General features: G+C 41.4%; 2 protein-coding genes across 2 annotated transcripts; both read left to right on the top strand.

Moving 5' to 3' along the window:
* Positions 1-4,488: 4,488 nt before the first annotated feature.
* On the top strand, positions 4,489-7,359 carry LOC100383709 (Ankyrin repeat family protein). The gene is made up of 2 exons (NM_001349056.1): positions 4,489-4,759; positions 6,489-7,359. Exons 1-2 carry the CDS (start codon positions 4,563-4,565, stop codon positions 7,066-7,068), a joined length of 777 nt encoding a protein of 258 aa, NP_001335985.1. The 5' UTR covers positions 4,489-4,562; the 3' UTR covers positions 7,069-7,359.
* Positions 7,360-10,202: 2,843 nt separating this feature from the next.
* On the top strand, positions 10,203-16,049 carry LOC100273097 (uncharacterized). Its single transcript, NM_001147546.2, has 10 exons — positions 10,203-10,765; positions 10,877-10,929; positions 11,736-11,844; positions 12,021-12,155; positions 12,253-12,297; positions 13,694-13,881; positions 13,981-14,122; positions 14,216-14,262; positions 15,384-15,471; positions 15,556-16,049. Exons 1-10 carry the CDS (start codon positions 10,289-10,291, stop codon positions 15,835-15,837), a joined length of 1,566 nt encoding a protein of 521 aa, NP_001141018.2. The 5' UTR covers positions 10,203-10,288; the 3' UTR covers positions 15,838-16,049.
* Positions 16,050-17,500: the final 1,451 nt, after the last annotated feature.

Genomic DNA, 17,500 nt, shown 5'->3' with positions numbered 1-17,500 from the left:
CATCACTTCGAGTTGGTTAGGCTCTTAATGAAGCACGGGCTCTGATACCAATTGAAAGTCGCCTAGAGGGGGATGAATAGGCAAAACCTGAAATTTATAAACTTAAACACACACTAAAGGTCGGGGTTAGCGTTAGAATTAAATTTAAGTCCAAAAGATTATTTCTCTTGCTAGGAGTTGCTCAAAGAGTGTGGATGACGAATGGGAGCAAGCTCAAATTAATACTAGCAAGGAAATGTTAGAGAGAGGAAAGAGGGCAAACAAATCAAGCGAGAATTAAAGCGAGTAGACACGGTGATTTGTTTTACCGAGGTTCGGTTCCAAAGAACCTAGTCCCCGTTGAGGAGGCCACAAAGGCTGGGTCTATTTCAACCATTTCCCTCTCTCTCAAATGGTCACTTAGACCGAGTGAGCCTTTTCCTTAATCTCACGGGTCACTTAGACCCCGCAAGGACCACCACACACTTAGGTGTCTCTTGCTTCAATTACAAGTCTCTTGAGAATAAGAAGGGAAAAAGAAAAGGCCAAACCAAGCGATAAGAGCAACAAAAGAACACAATTGATCCTCTCACAAGCCCTAATGCACTAGAGTTGATTTGGGGGCTTTTAGTGGATTGATTGCTTTGATTGTGTCTTGGAGTGTTGGGCTTTTGCTCTTGCAATGAATAAAGATTTCAGAAGGCTTGGATGGAAGTGAATGAGGTGGTTGGGGGTATTTATAGCCTCCCAACCACTTCTAGTCGTTGGCTGATTTCTACTGGCGATGGGCGCACCGGACAGTCATTGTGCACTGTCCGGTGCGCGCCACGTCAGCGCAACCGTTAGGGTTCAGAGCAGTTGACTGTTGGATACGTTTGTCTTCTAGCTGCACCGAACAATCCGGTGCCACACCGGACAATCCGGTGCCTTCTGACTTCTGCGCTTCTGACTCTGTCGCGGCATTGTTGCTTTTGCAGAGTCGACCGTTGGCGTAGAGAGTCATTGCTCCGCTGGCTCACCGGACAGTCCGGTAAATTATAGCGGAGCGCGCCTCCATTTTCCCGAGAGTGGTTGGTTTAACTCTGTACGGCCCTGGTGCACCAGACACTGTCTGGTGCACACCGGACATTGTCCGGTGCGCCATTTTTCAGCACACTCTAGGTCTTGCTCCATTTTTAATTGTGTCCCTAACTTGATTTCTTTCTTGGTTTTTGTTGAACCTTATGCACCTGTAATACATGAATTCTAGACAAAACTAGTTAGTCCATGTGTTTGTGTTGGTCATCAACCACCAAAATTAATTATAGGAAATGGTTAATCCTATTTCCCTTTCATATTTAATAGCAAGATTGGATGTCATCAAAAAACAAAGACAATTAACCAAACATAAGAATGACAAGAATTGTGTAAATGACTTTCAGCATTGTTCACAACTCATAAGGTACTATTTTAAGGTATAAGAAATAATCTAACTTGCTTTTATAAGTTTAGCAAATTCAAGAGATGCCCTCTATTAGGGGTTGCCACCAAGGATCAAGTCAACACTGCCAAATAAATTGAGAACGACCTCAGTGCATCGGGAGGTAATACAATACCCAAAATGCAAAGAAGAGCTTCCGAAAAAGGGGCTGCATTACTCATATTCGTTATTCATTGCATTGAAAATGCCAACGACCACACCAATGAAGTTCAGTAGAATTAAGGTGGTAGGAGGTATCAATAAGGTAATCCATTTGAATGTATATAGCTATGAGAACTCATCATCTCCACCCTTGGATGTCACATTGATGCTTTTATCAACACCAGCTATGACCTTGAGAAGTCCCTACAACACAGCAAAGAGGTGCGAGGACACACCTCCAATGACCTAGAACTGCTCATTCCTCCATCAATCATCAATTCCAACACCACTCCATCTCATTTATAGGATGCTTGTAGTAAAAATGCAGATGAAAAGTGATATGAACCACAGGCTAGCAACATTATTCAGCAGCAACAGATCAAACAATGAACATAAGCTTCAGACATTCCGCAATATACAAAAATAAGTCGCTTAAACACAGAGAGCACTTTAATTTGAACTGATCTTAGAGAAAATGTGATAGTTTTTGTTAGCAACTTTCATGTATATTGATAGTCACTTGTGTTCCCAAAGAAGCTGCTTCCTTCAGTTGATCATCCATGTGGAGCATGAGGTCCATAGATGATGTCTTTGGAATGTGGGAGATGAGGCCCATAAACAACGCTCCCATTCATAAGTGTCATTTGGTTCACCTGTGGTGTTGCTTGATAAGCATTAGGAGCATTAACTTGATTATGGGCGTTAACATGCAGATGAATATTTGCATTGGTACCCTTCTGGTTAGCCTTTGGCTTGCTCCTAGCAGTCTGTTTGCTCTCCATAGGACTATCTGCAGTCAGCCTGTCCATTTGCTGTTGGATTTCATTCAGTGGACTAATGGACAGTTTTGACTTGGCGCTCCTTTTGGAGCTATAGGGCTTGTACTCAAGACGGTACAAGGCGAGGGCATCAGAAGGATTGATCTCTGAATTTTTTGGGACCCGGTGCAAAATATAAAAATAGGCCTAGAGACCTATAGTGTATAGAGAAAAAACAATATAAAAGTATCCTTTCATATTTGATCTATTCTCATATTATTGTCCTCTCATATTATCTGTTTTAAAGTAGAAATTTCACAAAACAATAAAGAATCTTTGCATTTTATACCATTTATATTCAGAAAACTCAAAAAATGGGGCCCTAAAAATTTGGAGGTCCTATGTTGTTGCTCCAATTACGCTGGGCACTGGACGTCCCTGCTCACACTCAAAATGATGCCACTCATGGCTGCTTGATGGTTGCGGGTCCATGTAATAGGACATATTCAAACCTACAATATCTTTCATTACCTTCTCCCATGATTCATGCCACCCATGACCGTTGTAATCTAACAATGACCTTTGCTTTCGGTTGCCACTCTCGAATGTTCTTCTTGGAGTGTCAAAGAACAGCCATTCATGGTGCAAAAATTATGGCAAAGGTGTAAGCATATATAAAAGTAAAATGTAAAACTAAAGTATGATTCATACAACACAACATATAAGAATATATGACAAACAATTTCGTATCTAATTTAATATGTAGACAAATTGCAAATTAAAATAATCACCTCTCATATGTTGATAGGCTTTATCCTCTCCCATTCAATATAGTTTGCCTGGTCTTTATCTGTCTTCCACATTTGAAATTAGTGTTCGATGTATCCAAAGTATCCAAACCCACATTTTAGACCTACCATATTGTACTCCTCCAGCCATTTCTCTTCCTCGCAAGCCAGCAGCTATTTGTTTATCTTCTCCATGATTTCTCTCCCATACGGCTCCTCTCTAGCTTTCGTTATCTGTTTGTCATTGCTGGCCAAGAGCTTAGAAGGATTCACGAGACCTAGTAAATTTTGTCAGCATTAAAAATATCAAGCATCTGAATCAGAGTCGATTAGTAAGTACATGTACTGTAAATAGGAATGTCAGATTCTGCAGAGACCATGTCACGACAGGTAGGAAAAACCACATGATGGCTCATTAGTTTCTAAATTCATTTCTGGGTACTGAGATTGAATCGAACCGATGCAATTGAAAAAAAGAAAGAACAATCAGAGCACATGTAGGCTTGCAGATCTCATTTCACCCTCGCATGGCACCTGACAAGGAGGATGTACGTCGTCTCCACTCCTTTATTTGCCTCATCCTCCTCACTGTTGTCAGCCACTATTTACACTTCATCATTCCCTTCCTCGTTGCTTGCAAGGAGGTTGGTGTGCGCACTGACTAATTGATCGGAATAGAGCCCGCTCGCGATAATTTCGTCGCGACCGGAGTGGGGGTTCGTTGGAGGGGGCGGGGCGGGACGGGAATCGACGGACCGGGTGGCGGCGATGCATCGAAGGAGAGCCCGGGCGCATGGTCCACTCCGGCGAACCTCGAGGCGGGCGGGCGGCGACGCAGCGGAGGAGAGCCTGGGCGCATGGTCCGCTCTGGATTCGGGGGAGGAGCGATGGTTTCGGCCTTTCGGGTGATGGGGTGAACGGTCTACGGGGCTGGTTGGCGGGATCTGAGAGCGGATGATGGTGCGTGATCGTGCGGCTTAGATCATAGAACAGTAGAACGAGTGGCTGAATTGTGAAACGGCAGAACGACAGTCTACCCCTTACAGTTTTAATAAGTAGTAGAGATTGATTGATCTTATGAAACTGTGAACATACATTTAGTAAACTAGTTAGTTCAAATAATTGTGATTGTACTCAAACAATAAAATCAATATAAAAAATGGTTTAAGATTATTTCCATTTTCAGCTATATTATTAAACTTGCACTAATTGTTGAACGTGTCTGTTTGTATAAGTCCTCTATAGAATTGACAGAACTTTTAAAAGGAGAGTGTCGGACAAGGCCGAAATCCACTTTAAAAACGATGAGGCCCATTTCAGATGCTGCGAGTCTGGGACGGGTCACGGGTGAGGTCTATTCCTTCCTGCTACAGTCCAAAGTCATGGATCCAATTACCTGACCGATTCGCGAGACTGATGGGACGGCGTCACAGCGGCGGCGGCGGCCGCGGCGGCGGAAGAGGAAGAGGGCGAGGGCGAGGGCGTGGGCGAGATGAGGAAGAAGATCTTCCTCTGCACAAGGCTGCAAGGTCTGGTGATGCGGCAGCAGTGGAGTCGGTGAGCGAGTCCAACCCTCTCGCCGTCAATTCAAGGGATCGCCTCTCACGCACACCGTATGAACCACCACCATCCCTGCAAATCCTCCCTTTCCCTCCCTCCTTCCCTCTCTATCTTATTACTAGCAGAGAAGCGCCGAGTAGCCGTGCCTTGCGTTACGGATCGTTATCATCTTATTGATTGTATATAATTAGATGTCTGTCATTGAGCCTTGGTCATTAAACCCTAATACAACAAAACCTGCGAATTGCTCCTGCGGCCGCTCTTCGTTATTGCTTTTTCTTTCACAAAATGAACTAGCCTTCAACACTGCACGAATTCTGTTCATCCGACATCTTGAACTCTCCTTTCTCCATTACATATAAATGACATGACATGGTGCATCGTCTCATCTTTTCTTCTTCTAATTCATGGACATTATAAGACACTGTACATCGTTTCCCCTTATTATCTCACACAAGAACTACGGTTGAACATCCTCTAATATGTCACTAACTTGTAGTGAATTGAATGTCTTCAATATTTCGAATGCTGGAGGCCTGGAACATTTGCAGGCTGAGTTAGAATTCTCCAGTTTACAAACTGGACCTCATTGAAAGTTTGAAACCATAAGGCCAATGCTACACAACCTGCATTTGAAAGTAGGCTAAAGTTGAAACCCAACAGAAACAAGAAACCATAAGTCAAGGTTGAAGGTTCAGACACATATATAGCTGTTTTATTATGCATTCTTATTCAAGTCTAAATCTTTGGGTACATTTTGTACCTCCAAGTCTCATTTTACTACTTCACATGTCAACTTCAGTCTTCCCTAATCTCTCTTTTCATCTATCACGTCTTAGGATCTCACTATACATTGGTGCTATCCCTTGCCTATCACGTATATCATCGTTCCGGATTTGGTCCCTTTTTTATGCTACAAATACAACACAATATATGCATTTCCACAACATTTATCTACTAATCATGTTGTCTTTCAGGATAACATTCTACACCATACAATATAGCATGTCTAATCATTGTTCTATACAACTTGACATTTAGCTCTGTGGTATCCTCGTTACATAGAACATCAGATACTCATCTTCTAGTGTAAATGTTTTAATTGTTGCAGCATCCAGGAATAATTTGAGCTTGGGGCAAACTGATTTATTGGTATAATGCATTATTACTTGGTCTTTGGCGGCCACATGATCTCTCCCTAACATATTCAATCAACGCCTTCTGTTTATATCTGCAACAATGATATGACAAAGTATAGAAAGAATCTTGCTTTAGTGGAACATTTACACCCAGAATTGTGTATGCCGACAGATGGTGTGCTTTGTAATGTATGATTAAATTTATTTATTTGTCCCTTTCTTGCACCATGTATTCTGATAATTTTCTTTTAATACTTAGGGACTCAAACTTTTCCTTAGTAAAGTATCCTGCAACAAACTCATTTATCTACTACCTGTAGTTCCTGGACTTCGTTGCTAAACTCAGGACAACAGGCCGTTGCTTTGACTCATGGCTTTATCTTATCGAATGGGGTGGTTGACTGGACAACTATGTGAAATACAATATATGATGTCACACTTGCCGAACATTCTGCTAGCATCAATGCGAGTAAAATTTTAACTTTCTTGGTGTACCATTCTTTCTGAATTAATTGTCTCAAAGATAGAGACAGTAGTTTTTCGGTGAGCACTGAGCAGGAAATGATGTTGCTGTAGTAGAACCCAATGTCGATTTTGCTCTGAATTATACTGTTTCCTTGACACAAGTTATTTCCTCATTCAGACTCCACCTGGCTGCATGGGCTGGGCATGTTGATGTTGTGAGATGCCTTTGCAAGCACAAAGCTGATGTGGGAGCTGCAGCAATGGACGACACTGCAGCACTTCATTTTGCTTCCCAGAAAGGCCATGTAGAAGTGGCTCGTGAGCTGCTGGCATCTGGGGCCTCTGTGAAAGCCAAGAACCGGAAAGGCTTCACGGCGCTGCACTTTGCTGCTCAGAATTCTCACCTGGATCTTGTGAAGTACCTTGTGAAGAAAGGTGTTGACGTCACAGCAAAGACCAAAGGTGGCCAGACAGCTCTACATGTCGCTGAGGATGATGAAGTGCGTGCGTTCCTGAAGGAGTGCGAGCAATCCTTGAAGAAGGGTGCCGAGCTACCATCGGAGAAGGATGATTCTGCCGAGAAAGAGGGCGATAGCAAGTCTTCAGGTGAGGTTATGAAAGATGAGGAGGATGCAGAGCAGGGCGAGAAGAGGAAAAGCGAATTGGTTGGTGCGTCGAGTTTGTCAGGAGCAAAAAAAGCCAAAGTTTCTCTTGGTCATCTAGTTTGTGAAAATGACATGGACGAGGAAGAGGAGTGATTTCGAGCAGCCTTGACCTTGAGGATGCAATAGAAGTGCACTTCGATGTTTTGTTATGCTAGTCTTAGTCTGTACGGCGATCTTGAATGTAAAGACAAGTGCAAAGTTGAATCTCAGTTCTCATGTATTGCATGGATGAAAATTCTAAGGGCTTGTTTGGTAGGACTCTGGCTCCTTTGAAAACGGATGTAGCTCTGGCTCATTTATTTGTAGGAGCAGCTCCTCCACATGAGTCACTGTACCTCAATTTCTGTAAACCAGTTTCTTAAAAAAAAATGGGTGCTTTTAAACACGATCTAAGTGCATCATGTCAACCATGCTATGGGTACGACCAGTTATTATGTTTCTTCAAACAAAATCGTACCATCTTGCCGTACGTACACGAATTTGAGCGCTGTGAGATGCCAATCTTTGCATCCGTTCAACACAAGATGCATGAAATATTAGAGTGTTATGAGTTGATCAGCAAGACAGCAACCTAGACTATCCAGGGAAGTAGATTTGTTAGAAGTTAGCTGTATTTATACTGAAAAGAGTTCTAATATATTGGGAAAACTCGCATATATAGCAATCTTGTCGTGATAGCCAGATCATGCAAAAAAGGATATAAAATCTCACGGTCATGAACAATCTCTTCTCTTATCTCTCGCTATATCTAAAAAGTAGATTTGTTAGAGCTAGTTTGGAAAATCATATTTTCTTCCGGATTCAAAATTGAGGGGAAAATCATTTCTCTCAATCTCCTCCAATCCTGAAGAGGATTTGATTTTCCAAATTAGCTATTAAGGTTATTTGCTCACACGTCTGCTTCCGATACGAATCATCCTCAAGTCAGAGTACACGCGTTCTCAACATAGTTTCGATACAAAGACGAGATATATAGATGTCGGGATGATAGTGTGTATTCAAATTCTTAGGATAAATTCGTATGTATGAAATTTGATGCTAACATTTTCTTATGTTATCAAACACATTATTAAACTAAAAATAAAATTTTAGATAAATTGTTTTATATACTATTTGCTCCTTATACAAAATTTAAAAAGATGAAAAATTATTTGTATACGAATTTTATATTTATCATTTGAGAAGATATATGATAAATTTAAAGTTTAATTTTTATAAGTCTTTGCTAAAAACAAAAATATGCAATTGCATAGCTGATTCTATATCCACAATAAAGAAACAAAAAAATAATATCTGGATAAGTATTTGTTTCCATCTCTAGATACATGTGTCCCCATCTGATACGAAAATCGTGTGAGCTCATACGTCCGCGCCCAATTACTAACTAAGGTCATTTTAAAAATATAATAGCCGAACTCAACACTGAGTATATATCTATACAAATACAATGTCCATGTGTTACGACAATATATTAACATATTTGATAGTATAGTTAGTACAACAGTTATACGATAACCGAGAGTTTAATGGCAATCCAGTGTGATGCACCATTCCGACAAAAAAAATTAAGGTGAACCCTCCACACACAAAGAATTAAAATTAAAATAGACATATAGTGCACATATCAGATATTAAATTACATATACTATACTTTTATATTGCCAAAAGGTCAAGAAAAGTATAAGTTCACAAAAAGACTTACCCATTTTTTATAGCTCGCTCGGTCTATCCGAGGTTTCTCAAACCCCATCTATGGTGTAACGACTCATTATTTGTTAGACAGAAGTGGAGAGCAGGAATAGACCTATATGCTTTGCACACGACACACGACACATGAAATGGTGTTTTAAAAAGTAGAGATCTATAACACTACATGATTGTCCAATTAAAACTTTGCAAAACTAATACAACCAAACCACCCCCCACATCGATAACCTCCACTAAGTCCACCAAACAAATTGCACTCAGAGTTACACACAACATCAAAACCAACGGTTCATATCACTGGATAACCTCCATTGCCTTAATCACTTAAATCCAACGAACAATATTATTTAGATCATTTCTCATCCCTCAACCTCTCTCCCTCGCGACCCTGTCACCCCCAGTTTCTCCTCCCCCTTATTCGCGCCATTGTCAACCCCTACCCCTGCGCCGCCGCCATCGTCGACCCTACACTCATGTCTCCGGATTTGTAGCATTAGCACAGGCTATATGTTAGTTTATACCCCTATATAACACACCACCTTAAAGTTTGTAAAATCCACCCAACCAAATCATCCTTACACCAATAACCTCCTTCTAAATCTACAAAACAAACTAATCAAATGATTCAAATCGCTGGATAACTATTATATCTCTTACTTAATCAAATCTAGTAGCTAATGTTATTTGGATCATCATTAATTCTTCATCCCTCACACACAATAATCCCTGCCTCCCCATCCCCTATGACCCCGCTGGGCCCTCCTCTCACTCATGCCGCCAAAGCCGACCCCTCTCCGCCCCCTTTCCCACTCTAGGATCGTAGTGTTAACATGAATGTTGAGCAAAAATTCTACTTTCAACGCAGAAGTTTATTAATTCTCAACACCCCTGAGCTGTCTTTTCGTATAATTCTTTTACACATGCAACTTTACAGTCCACGCTGCATCCTTTAGGCTGTCTCCAGCAGGAGACTGTAAAGGGTCATGTACTCTAAATGTAGGGGACGGTCAGGTCCTTTATCCCTCCAGCAAGGAACTCTAAAGCGTCCTCTATCTGTAGAGGGTGCTCTATACACTGTACACCTTTTTGTGTTTGTACGCTCACGTGGTGACGAGTAGTAATAGAGGATGGAATTTAGGGGATATTGCTGAAGATGAAGAAGATATAGAGTACATAATCTTTTAGAGAGTGCTGTAAAGGACAAAGAATATTCCTTTAGGGGATCAAATTTAGGGGACGTTGCTGGAGACAGCCTTAGTTGTTCCATTTTTGGGAAAGTTCCTTTTCTTCTCTAGCGTGCATGCATCATAAAGGAAATATTTGCTGGGCTATGATGTGGATTGTAGAGGGATTATTATTATTAATTAACAGTAAAAGGATGACAATAAATTACAATACAATAAAAATGTTTAAATGCAATTTCGGTGAAAATTAAATGATATCACGAATTCCAGGGTGGAAACCCACTCTGGAAATGGGCTATGTATATAGACATAGGCGCGTATACGAGCGAAGGAAACGGAAGTTTAAGTTATTCCCAAATTGAACGGCCCAAAGGGAAACCCCACCACAACCGGTCTCGAGTCTCGACAGATCGGCGTCTTCGATGCCGCCGGCGCAGGCGCCCTCCAGCGGCGGCGCCGCGTGGCGCCAGCTGCTCCTGCTCCTGACAGTCCTCCCGCTCACGCTCGCTGCGCTGGCTTTCGTGCTCCAGTGGCGCGGCGGCGGCGGCGTCGATGACCCTACCACTCGCTGGCCCTCCCACGCCTTCCCCGGCATGGCCGAGCCCACCCCACCGTCCCTCCCCTCGTCCGACTGCGCAGACGTGCTCGTGGGATCCTCCGCCCCCTCCTTCCCCTACATCCGCGGCTGGTCATTCACCTCCGACTCGGGCGCTGCTATGGGTTCTGTAGAGGAACATCTCCAACCCAAGGTGTGCGTGCAGACGAGCACCTCCGCGGGGCTTGAGCAGATCCTGCCCTGGCTCTTCTATCACAAGGTCGTCGGCGTCGCGCAGTTCCTGCTCTTCGTGGAGGGCAAGGCGGCGAAACCCAATGTCGCGGGAGTCCTCGAGTCAATTCCTGTGAGTCGCAAGATTCTTTGTTCGTTGGTGTTCTTGATCCTCTACAGTTCCGCAGTTCCAGCGCTAATTTCAGTGCCTTTTTTTGTCTTCATGATTGATTGATTACGGAAGGGGGTAAAAGTGGTGTACAGAACTAAGGATCTTGAGGAGCGGCAGGCACGGAGGTCAGCTTCGTTTTCTCAGTCCCCTGTTTCCGATAACAGTTTTTCTTGTGTGTCATTTCCACATAAACCCCATATAAAAAAATAACTGCATCTTGTTTCAACTTTCAAAGTGAGAACCAAAAGCATAGGGTTGCTGGTGTAGCCAGACAAAACTAAGTCAGACCGCATCCAACCATTGACAATTATGGATAAAGGGAGAAATTTTCCATGCCTAGTTGCCTACTATTAACCCACTTCTAGGACATGTCGAAGATTGTTTAATAGGGAATATACGCGGAATTTAGACAGGTTTGAGCCCTCGATGCGAGATAATACCCTACATCATGTTTGAGGTGGTTCTGTTGTTGTATTGTATGTTCTAATCTGATGATTCTATGATCTGATGCTCTCAGGCGGTTCCCTGTCCCTCTTTTAATATTCTAAGGAGTGACGGAAGTTACATGATAGGCACCGAGTCGGCTATCAAGTTCATGATGGAACCGAGTCGGTACAAAGTCATACGTGAATTGAATTCTATGTCTTCGAGTTTATCTCTTATTCTGTTGAGATCTTACTATATCTGCGCTTCTAGAATCCTCCTGGTGGTTGTAGGCTCCCCTGGTCCTATTGCCGAGTCCTTCGGCTTGTGGCCGAGCCCATGAGCTCTTTTGCTCAGGCTCTTCTTTACGAAGCTTGGATAGATGCCCTAGTATATATTATTGATAGGACATAGCATGTCATAATGTCTGGCTTGGCATGTTCTTTGATAGAGTTTTTATCACTCATCTCTGTCACCTTCCTGATGTATTTTATTGCTTGGGCTCAAGTCGAATCTGGAATGAGACTTGGCTTTCAGGATTTTTCTACAAACCTTGCAACTATGAACTCTTTGTGAAGCAATCCCTCAACATGGAGATGGCTATTGTAATGGCTCGGGTATGTCTCTTGCCTGTTATATCTGCTGTTAATTCTGTTATGTTAATGATTGAGCTTTTCATTTGTAGCTTTAGTTAGTCATTGGGGCTGCTACGCAACAATGTTGATTTCTAGTTTTTCTTTGTGATTTTTTCTTTAGACATTTCATACACTAAGGACAATGCTATTTGTTGAAGGATGGTGGCATGGATTGGATCATACATTTAGACACTGATGAGTTACTTTATCCTGGCGGAGCTGCTGAGTATTCTGTTAGACGTTTGTTAGCTGAGGTCCCTCGTGATGTCGACATGGTTATTTTTCCAAACTATGTGAGTGAAACAAAGCCAAGAATCAAGTTTTACACTGCTACTCATATGTCTTGTTGTCGACAAAATTCCGATTACTAAATAACTTAAATGTCTTCAGGAAAGCAGTGTTGAGCATGATAATATAAAAGATCCATTCAGCGAAGTAAGCCTTTCTCTTAAATTTCTTTCCCCCTTAAGCGCTAACTGATATACCATTATTTGCAAACCACATGCTATGATGTTAACTCAACTTTGTGCATCTGAGAATAATACATCTACTGATCGTGAAACTTTTATACACCATGAAGTTAATGCATTCATTTTCTTTTCATTTTGATAATCTCATGTGCAAAACTGGGAGCAACTATATTCCTATAATTGTGGGCACTTAACAAGTTCATTTTTTGCAATGAAAATTTAGTTTTGTTTGCAAATAATTGCATGTTGCAGTTACTAGTTTCTGCCCATGTTTATAAGGCATCTATAGGGGAAGCTCATTTGTTATTTTTAAATTCTTGGATGTTTTATATGCATTTATTCAGATTTTCTTTGTTCCTCCCTCACAATTCCTGCTTAAGGTGAGTCCTACTCAAGTATTTCATGACTACCTATGTTTGCTTGAAGACTATTTTGGACTTGCATTACTTGTTGCTTGTTCAGACATTCACATAGAAAGATTTGTAAACGCTGTTGAATTCCGTTTCAATTTCAATCCCTAATTAAAATTGAAGTATTTTAATTATGTACTGTATATAGAATTTAGTCAGTTCAGTAAGTTGTATACATGTACAAAAGATTGAGTTGGTTCTGGTGAGTGGTGACTGACTGACTGTAGCTTCACCTTTGCATAAGTTGAGGTCATCTATGTGCGGGTATGTGGCTTATGATACAATTTTAGGTGGCCTGCATATATGATGCAATTTATATAAGATATTTTTGGATTCAAGAATAATTGTGTTGTGAACTTTCCACTGTTGCTTTATTCACTTCTTTAATACTACTTTAAAGTTTCTTTGAAGCACCAACAGCCCACTAGATTTCTGCAGGGAAAGTCACACAGTTTGTTTTGAAGCTTAGAACTTCTGGTATTATTACCTAGGTCTGTGTTACAATGCATGGTTAGTTATCTAGTCATATAATAAAGAAAAGAGCGAAAATAGAGGATGTGGTGTATGGGCAACAAATCATGATGCTCAGAGGTGGAGCTAGAGGGAATGTGAGGGGATGCACTTGCCTTGTGGGTGCATAGAATTTTATCGTATGGGTGAGTATATGTTTTTTCGTGGCTGCACCCGCACCCCCACATGATGCATAGATCCACCCCTAATGTTGTCCTAGCATGCCCAAAAACAATAGCAGATCAAGAGATTCTGATGAGATCACACATTTTCGTCTATATTATAAGATATTTTTGGTTACCGTTTTTAGCAAGGCTAGTATCTCATGTACTGTACCAGTTGCAACTTACTAACTTACATCAACTACCGCAGTAGGCGGGCAGTAGCACTGAATAATGATCTTATCACAACTTTTTTTTTTGCATGGCAATGCCTTACCAGGTATCTATGTTCAAGAGGAATTATGATCATCTTCCTAAAGATACTTACTTTGGCATGTATAAGGAAGCGACACGAGGAAATCCAAATTATTTTCTCACCTATGGTAATGGAAAATCTGCTGCACGAATTCAAGACCATCTCCGTCCTAATGGCGCGCACAGGTGGCATAATTATGCAAAGAGCCCAAAGTAAGGATATTTTTACAAGATATGTAAATTATTTGCGGTTGGAGGGAGTACATCTCTGAATAGAGTTATTCTTACAATATTTTGGCACATCACTAACAGTGAGATCAAGTTGGAGGAGGCTGCAGTTCTGCATTATACATACACTAAATTTTCAGATTTGACATCTAGACGTGATCGCTGTGGATGCAAGCCTACAAAAGAAGATGTTAAGAGATGTTTCATGTTAGATTTTGACAGAGCAGTAAGTAAAGATGTTTTTATATGTAATTCTGAAGCTCAAGAAATATACGCAGTTCTTGGTGCTTCCCACTGGATGACTCCATTTGCTATGCAGGCTTTTATAATTGCATCAACTGCTAGTGAAGAAGAAATGCTTCGCTGGTAATTTCCTAAATTTTCTTTGCTTATTAATATTTTTTGTAATGCTTTAGAGACGCTGCAGCTCTGCTAGGTTCAGAATGTCACTTTATTGATTGGAACAAGGAAGTTAGATATACTTAAAGTTTTCTTATATGGATTATTTTTTATAAGAGATTTATGCCGTGTTGGACTGAACTTCCTTAACTTTAGAGATTGCTTCTTAAAGGTTTATTCAAGTAAAAATGTCCTAAAAAATGGACCACACTGTACCATATTTTTTAATTCCATCTCATGTCTTCTTCCTCAGTTATGGTTTATGTCTACCTATACTAGTACAGTCCTCATTTGGCATGGTAGTTACTCATTCATGAACATGAAATAACTTTCTAACTGAAAGCACATGGTAACAAGTGGACGCATAACTGAAATAACTTTCTAACTGTTAAGCACATGCCCCAAGTCTAGGCTCTGGACCAGCTTGAGAAGGCGTGGCTCAAAACTCCAAAGGCTGAAAGTCTTGTTAGGTTTTTTCAATAGATACTGTTTTTTTTTCATGACATAATTTATGAAATGTAATTGTTTGGTTCAGCTTTTTTCTGACCAGCTTTTTTGAGAATCTGGCTTTGTAGAGAATCTGAGAATCATTAGGATTACGTGCGGAGGAAGATAAATGTGTCCATAAGGCTTAGGATCTAGAAGGTGGCGGATTCCTACTATTGCAACGACTCAACCGATTATGTGTTTATGTTGATTTTGAATGGTTTTTACCCAAGCGAATTTTATAGAAGCTAGTTGAAAAGCTGAGCTTTCGACAGTCCGTAGCAGCTTTTGGTGGCCAGAAGCTACAAAAAGCTGAAACAAACAGGGGCAATGTATTGCTTCAAGATGAACCAGACTGGGAATAGATACATTGGCTGAAAGCTTAAACCGCAGCCTGCCCTGAATCTGGAATAATCAGACTACACTGTACTATTTCATGGAAAGATCTAATATTTACAAACACTTTTCCAGCTGCCTCTTGGTGCCAGTTGCATGCATTAAAATTGTGTCGGTCCATTTTTTTTTCTCCACAGAGAAATGGATTTTAGTGTTCGGTTCGCTAATCTTTTTTCTTGTAATGTTTCTTGTTTCTTTTTGGCTAGGTACAATGAACGAGTCGTGTGGACCGATAAGCAGCTGAACTTAAAGCTTCTGAGGAAAGGAGTGCTGACTCGCATATACACCCCAATGGTGGGTAACAATGCTGCCGTTTGAAGTCACTAATCATTTTCTGTGCTATTTAATGCTTCACGATACTTCTCTTTTCTTTCCCAGACAATTGTTCAGAGTCTGCGCGAATCCGGTGTCTTCACTTCCGCCATTACAGCTGGCCAACCTGCTGTGAATGCCAAACTCTCACCCAAGGAAACCAATGCGCAGAGCCAAAATGTTACCGCACCTGGGAACATGACAAGAGTGGTCAGATCTACTGATTCAAAGGCATCTGGCAGAAAGATACTGCAAGCCGTTGATCTTGCCTTCAGCGATACTAATGTAACTGCTGTTCCACCGTTGTCGCCGCCCAGTTTGGACGAACACAGGCATCATAGTGAATAATAATGTCATACGTATCATATATATATTTTTTGCTCGGCGTATAAGTTCCTAAGAAAAGGAGGAAAAGAAAGTTACTGACATCTTCGTTAAGAGAAGTGCTAACATCAGCTTGGATGGTCAATTTTTATGCAATCGAGCTTTATTTGTTTCATTTTTAAACTAAAATTAATTAATATCTCGAACGAATTTTGAAGAAACATTTGGATTGTGGTATATTACGACCTCTCCTTGTACTCGATGCATGTATATGGTAAAAACCAACCCAGACCAGAAGGATGTTGCTCTGACGGTTTGGAACATGTGGTTTCTTTGGCTTTTAGGGCTAGTTCGGTGATAAAGTAATCGGAGAGAATTAAGGGCTGGTTTGGTGGGAAGGGGATTGAGGTGCTATTTAAAGCAAGAGAGGAAGAAATACATTAGTATTTAAAATTAAATAATAAGGGATTTCCTTTCCTCTCAACCCCTTTGTCACCAAACTATCCCCCACCGTCTCGAGTTGTGAGTGTACCCGGCAAGCCGATAAATCGACTCGCCCCAAAAACTCCCTCACCCTCGTCTCATCCTTGTCTAATTGTAACATCCCAAAATCCTAACTTGGGAATTTCATAAAAGTTTGTCCAAAATATTTGAGTTAAAGTTTGGATCTGGGATTCAACTTAAAACGAGAAAACAAATGAATAAGAATTTTATTAGCTTAGTAAATATTTCTTGGAAATAAATAAGTGGCAATATTATATATTTTTATTTTATCAAAGATAGATTTGACTCTCAAAACCAAAAGTCAAAGTTGAAAAATCTTTTAATAAACATAAAGAATCCTAATCTCGGATGAGTGAATTATTCTTTTGTCTCTCTCATGAATTAGGCATCGATATTATTCAAATAATAAAATAAATAATAAAATATCATCACATCTTGCTGGGATTATTTTGTTTTTTTTAACTAAGAATTGAATTTATTTGAAGTTCAAATTCAAAAGAATAAAGAATAGGAAAGAAAACAGGAAAAAAATATAAAAAGGGGGAACAAGACCTATTTGGGCCGAATCTACCGTGGCCCATCTCCACCTGAACGGCTTCATCGCGCGTACACCACCCACGGGTGGCTCCCTGGCGTGTGGGTCCCACACCGGCTTCACACTCACGCCGCGCCGCGGGCACTCGCTGCCATGTGGGCCTGTGTCCTTGTCGCCTCGCTGTGTCGCTGTTGCGTGGGCCCGGTTGCCAGAAGCGTCTCCCTCGCACCGGACTCGGCCGTAACAACCGGCGAAGCTTTACCGAATAACCAGGATCCGACAGCTTTGCTTCCCTGTGCAAATCCCCTAGCTCCGAGTGCATAAGTACCGGCCGAAGCTGGTCGTTTTCCCATCTCATCGAAACATGGCAAGAGATCTTAGCCCCTACAGAGCAAGAATCAGGGTACAAAGGTGTCGCCACCGCCATCCTTGGCCTTCACCACCGTTTTGAAGCCCGGGATGATCGACCGGGGACATTAGCGGCCGCACTGGGTTGGCGTCCGGGTCCTCTCCGGGCGGTACAAGGGGTGGGACAACATGGAATCTCACATCGGAGTTCATCGCCACCGCAGAATCCGCCGTGCGCCATGGCCGCCTAACCCTTCGCCATAGGAACCTTTGGTAAGCATTCCAACCAATTTGGCTCAT

This window comes from Zea mays, chromosome 1 (genome assembly GCF_902167145.1).
Source record: "Zea mays cultivar B73 chromosome 1, Zm-B73-REFERENCE-NAM-5.0, whole genome shotgun sequence".
NCBI classification, from domain to species: domain Eukaryota; kingdom Viridiplantae; phylum Streptophyta; class Magnoliopsida; order Poales; family Poaceae; genus Zea; species Zea mays.
The sequence above is the reverse complement of the archived record's forward strand: the minus strand, read 5'-3'. Positions and strand labels throughout refer to the sequence as shown.

Coding starts and splice junctions, on each gene's coding strand:
- LOC100273097 (NM_001147546.2), top strand. CDS start 10,289: ATGCCGCCGGCGCAGGCGCCCTCCAGCGGCGGCGCCGCGTGGCGCCAG. Junction 10,930..11,735: donor GAGGAGCGGCAGGCACGGAG/GTCAGCTTCGTT, acceptor CTTGGGCTCAAG/TCGAATCTGGAATGAGACTT. Junction 11,845..12,020: donor TGGCTATTGTAATGGCTCGG/GTATGTCTCTTG, acceptor TATTTGTTGAAG/GATGGTGGCATGGATTGGAT.
- LOC100383709 (NM_001349056.1), top strand. CDS start 4,563: ATGGGACGGCGTCACAGCGGCGGCGGCGGCCGCGGCGGCGGAAGAGGA. Junction 4,760..6,488: donor GATCGCCTCTCACGCACACC/GTATGAACCACC, acceptor TTCCTCATTCAG/ACTCCACCTGGCTGCATGGG.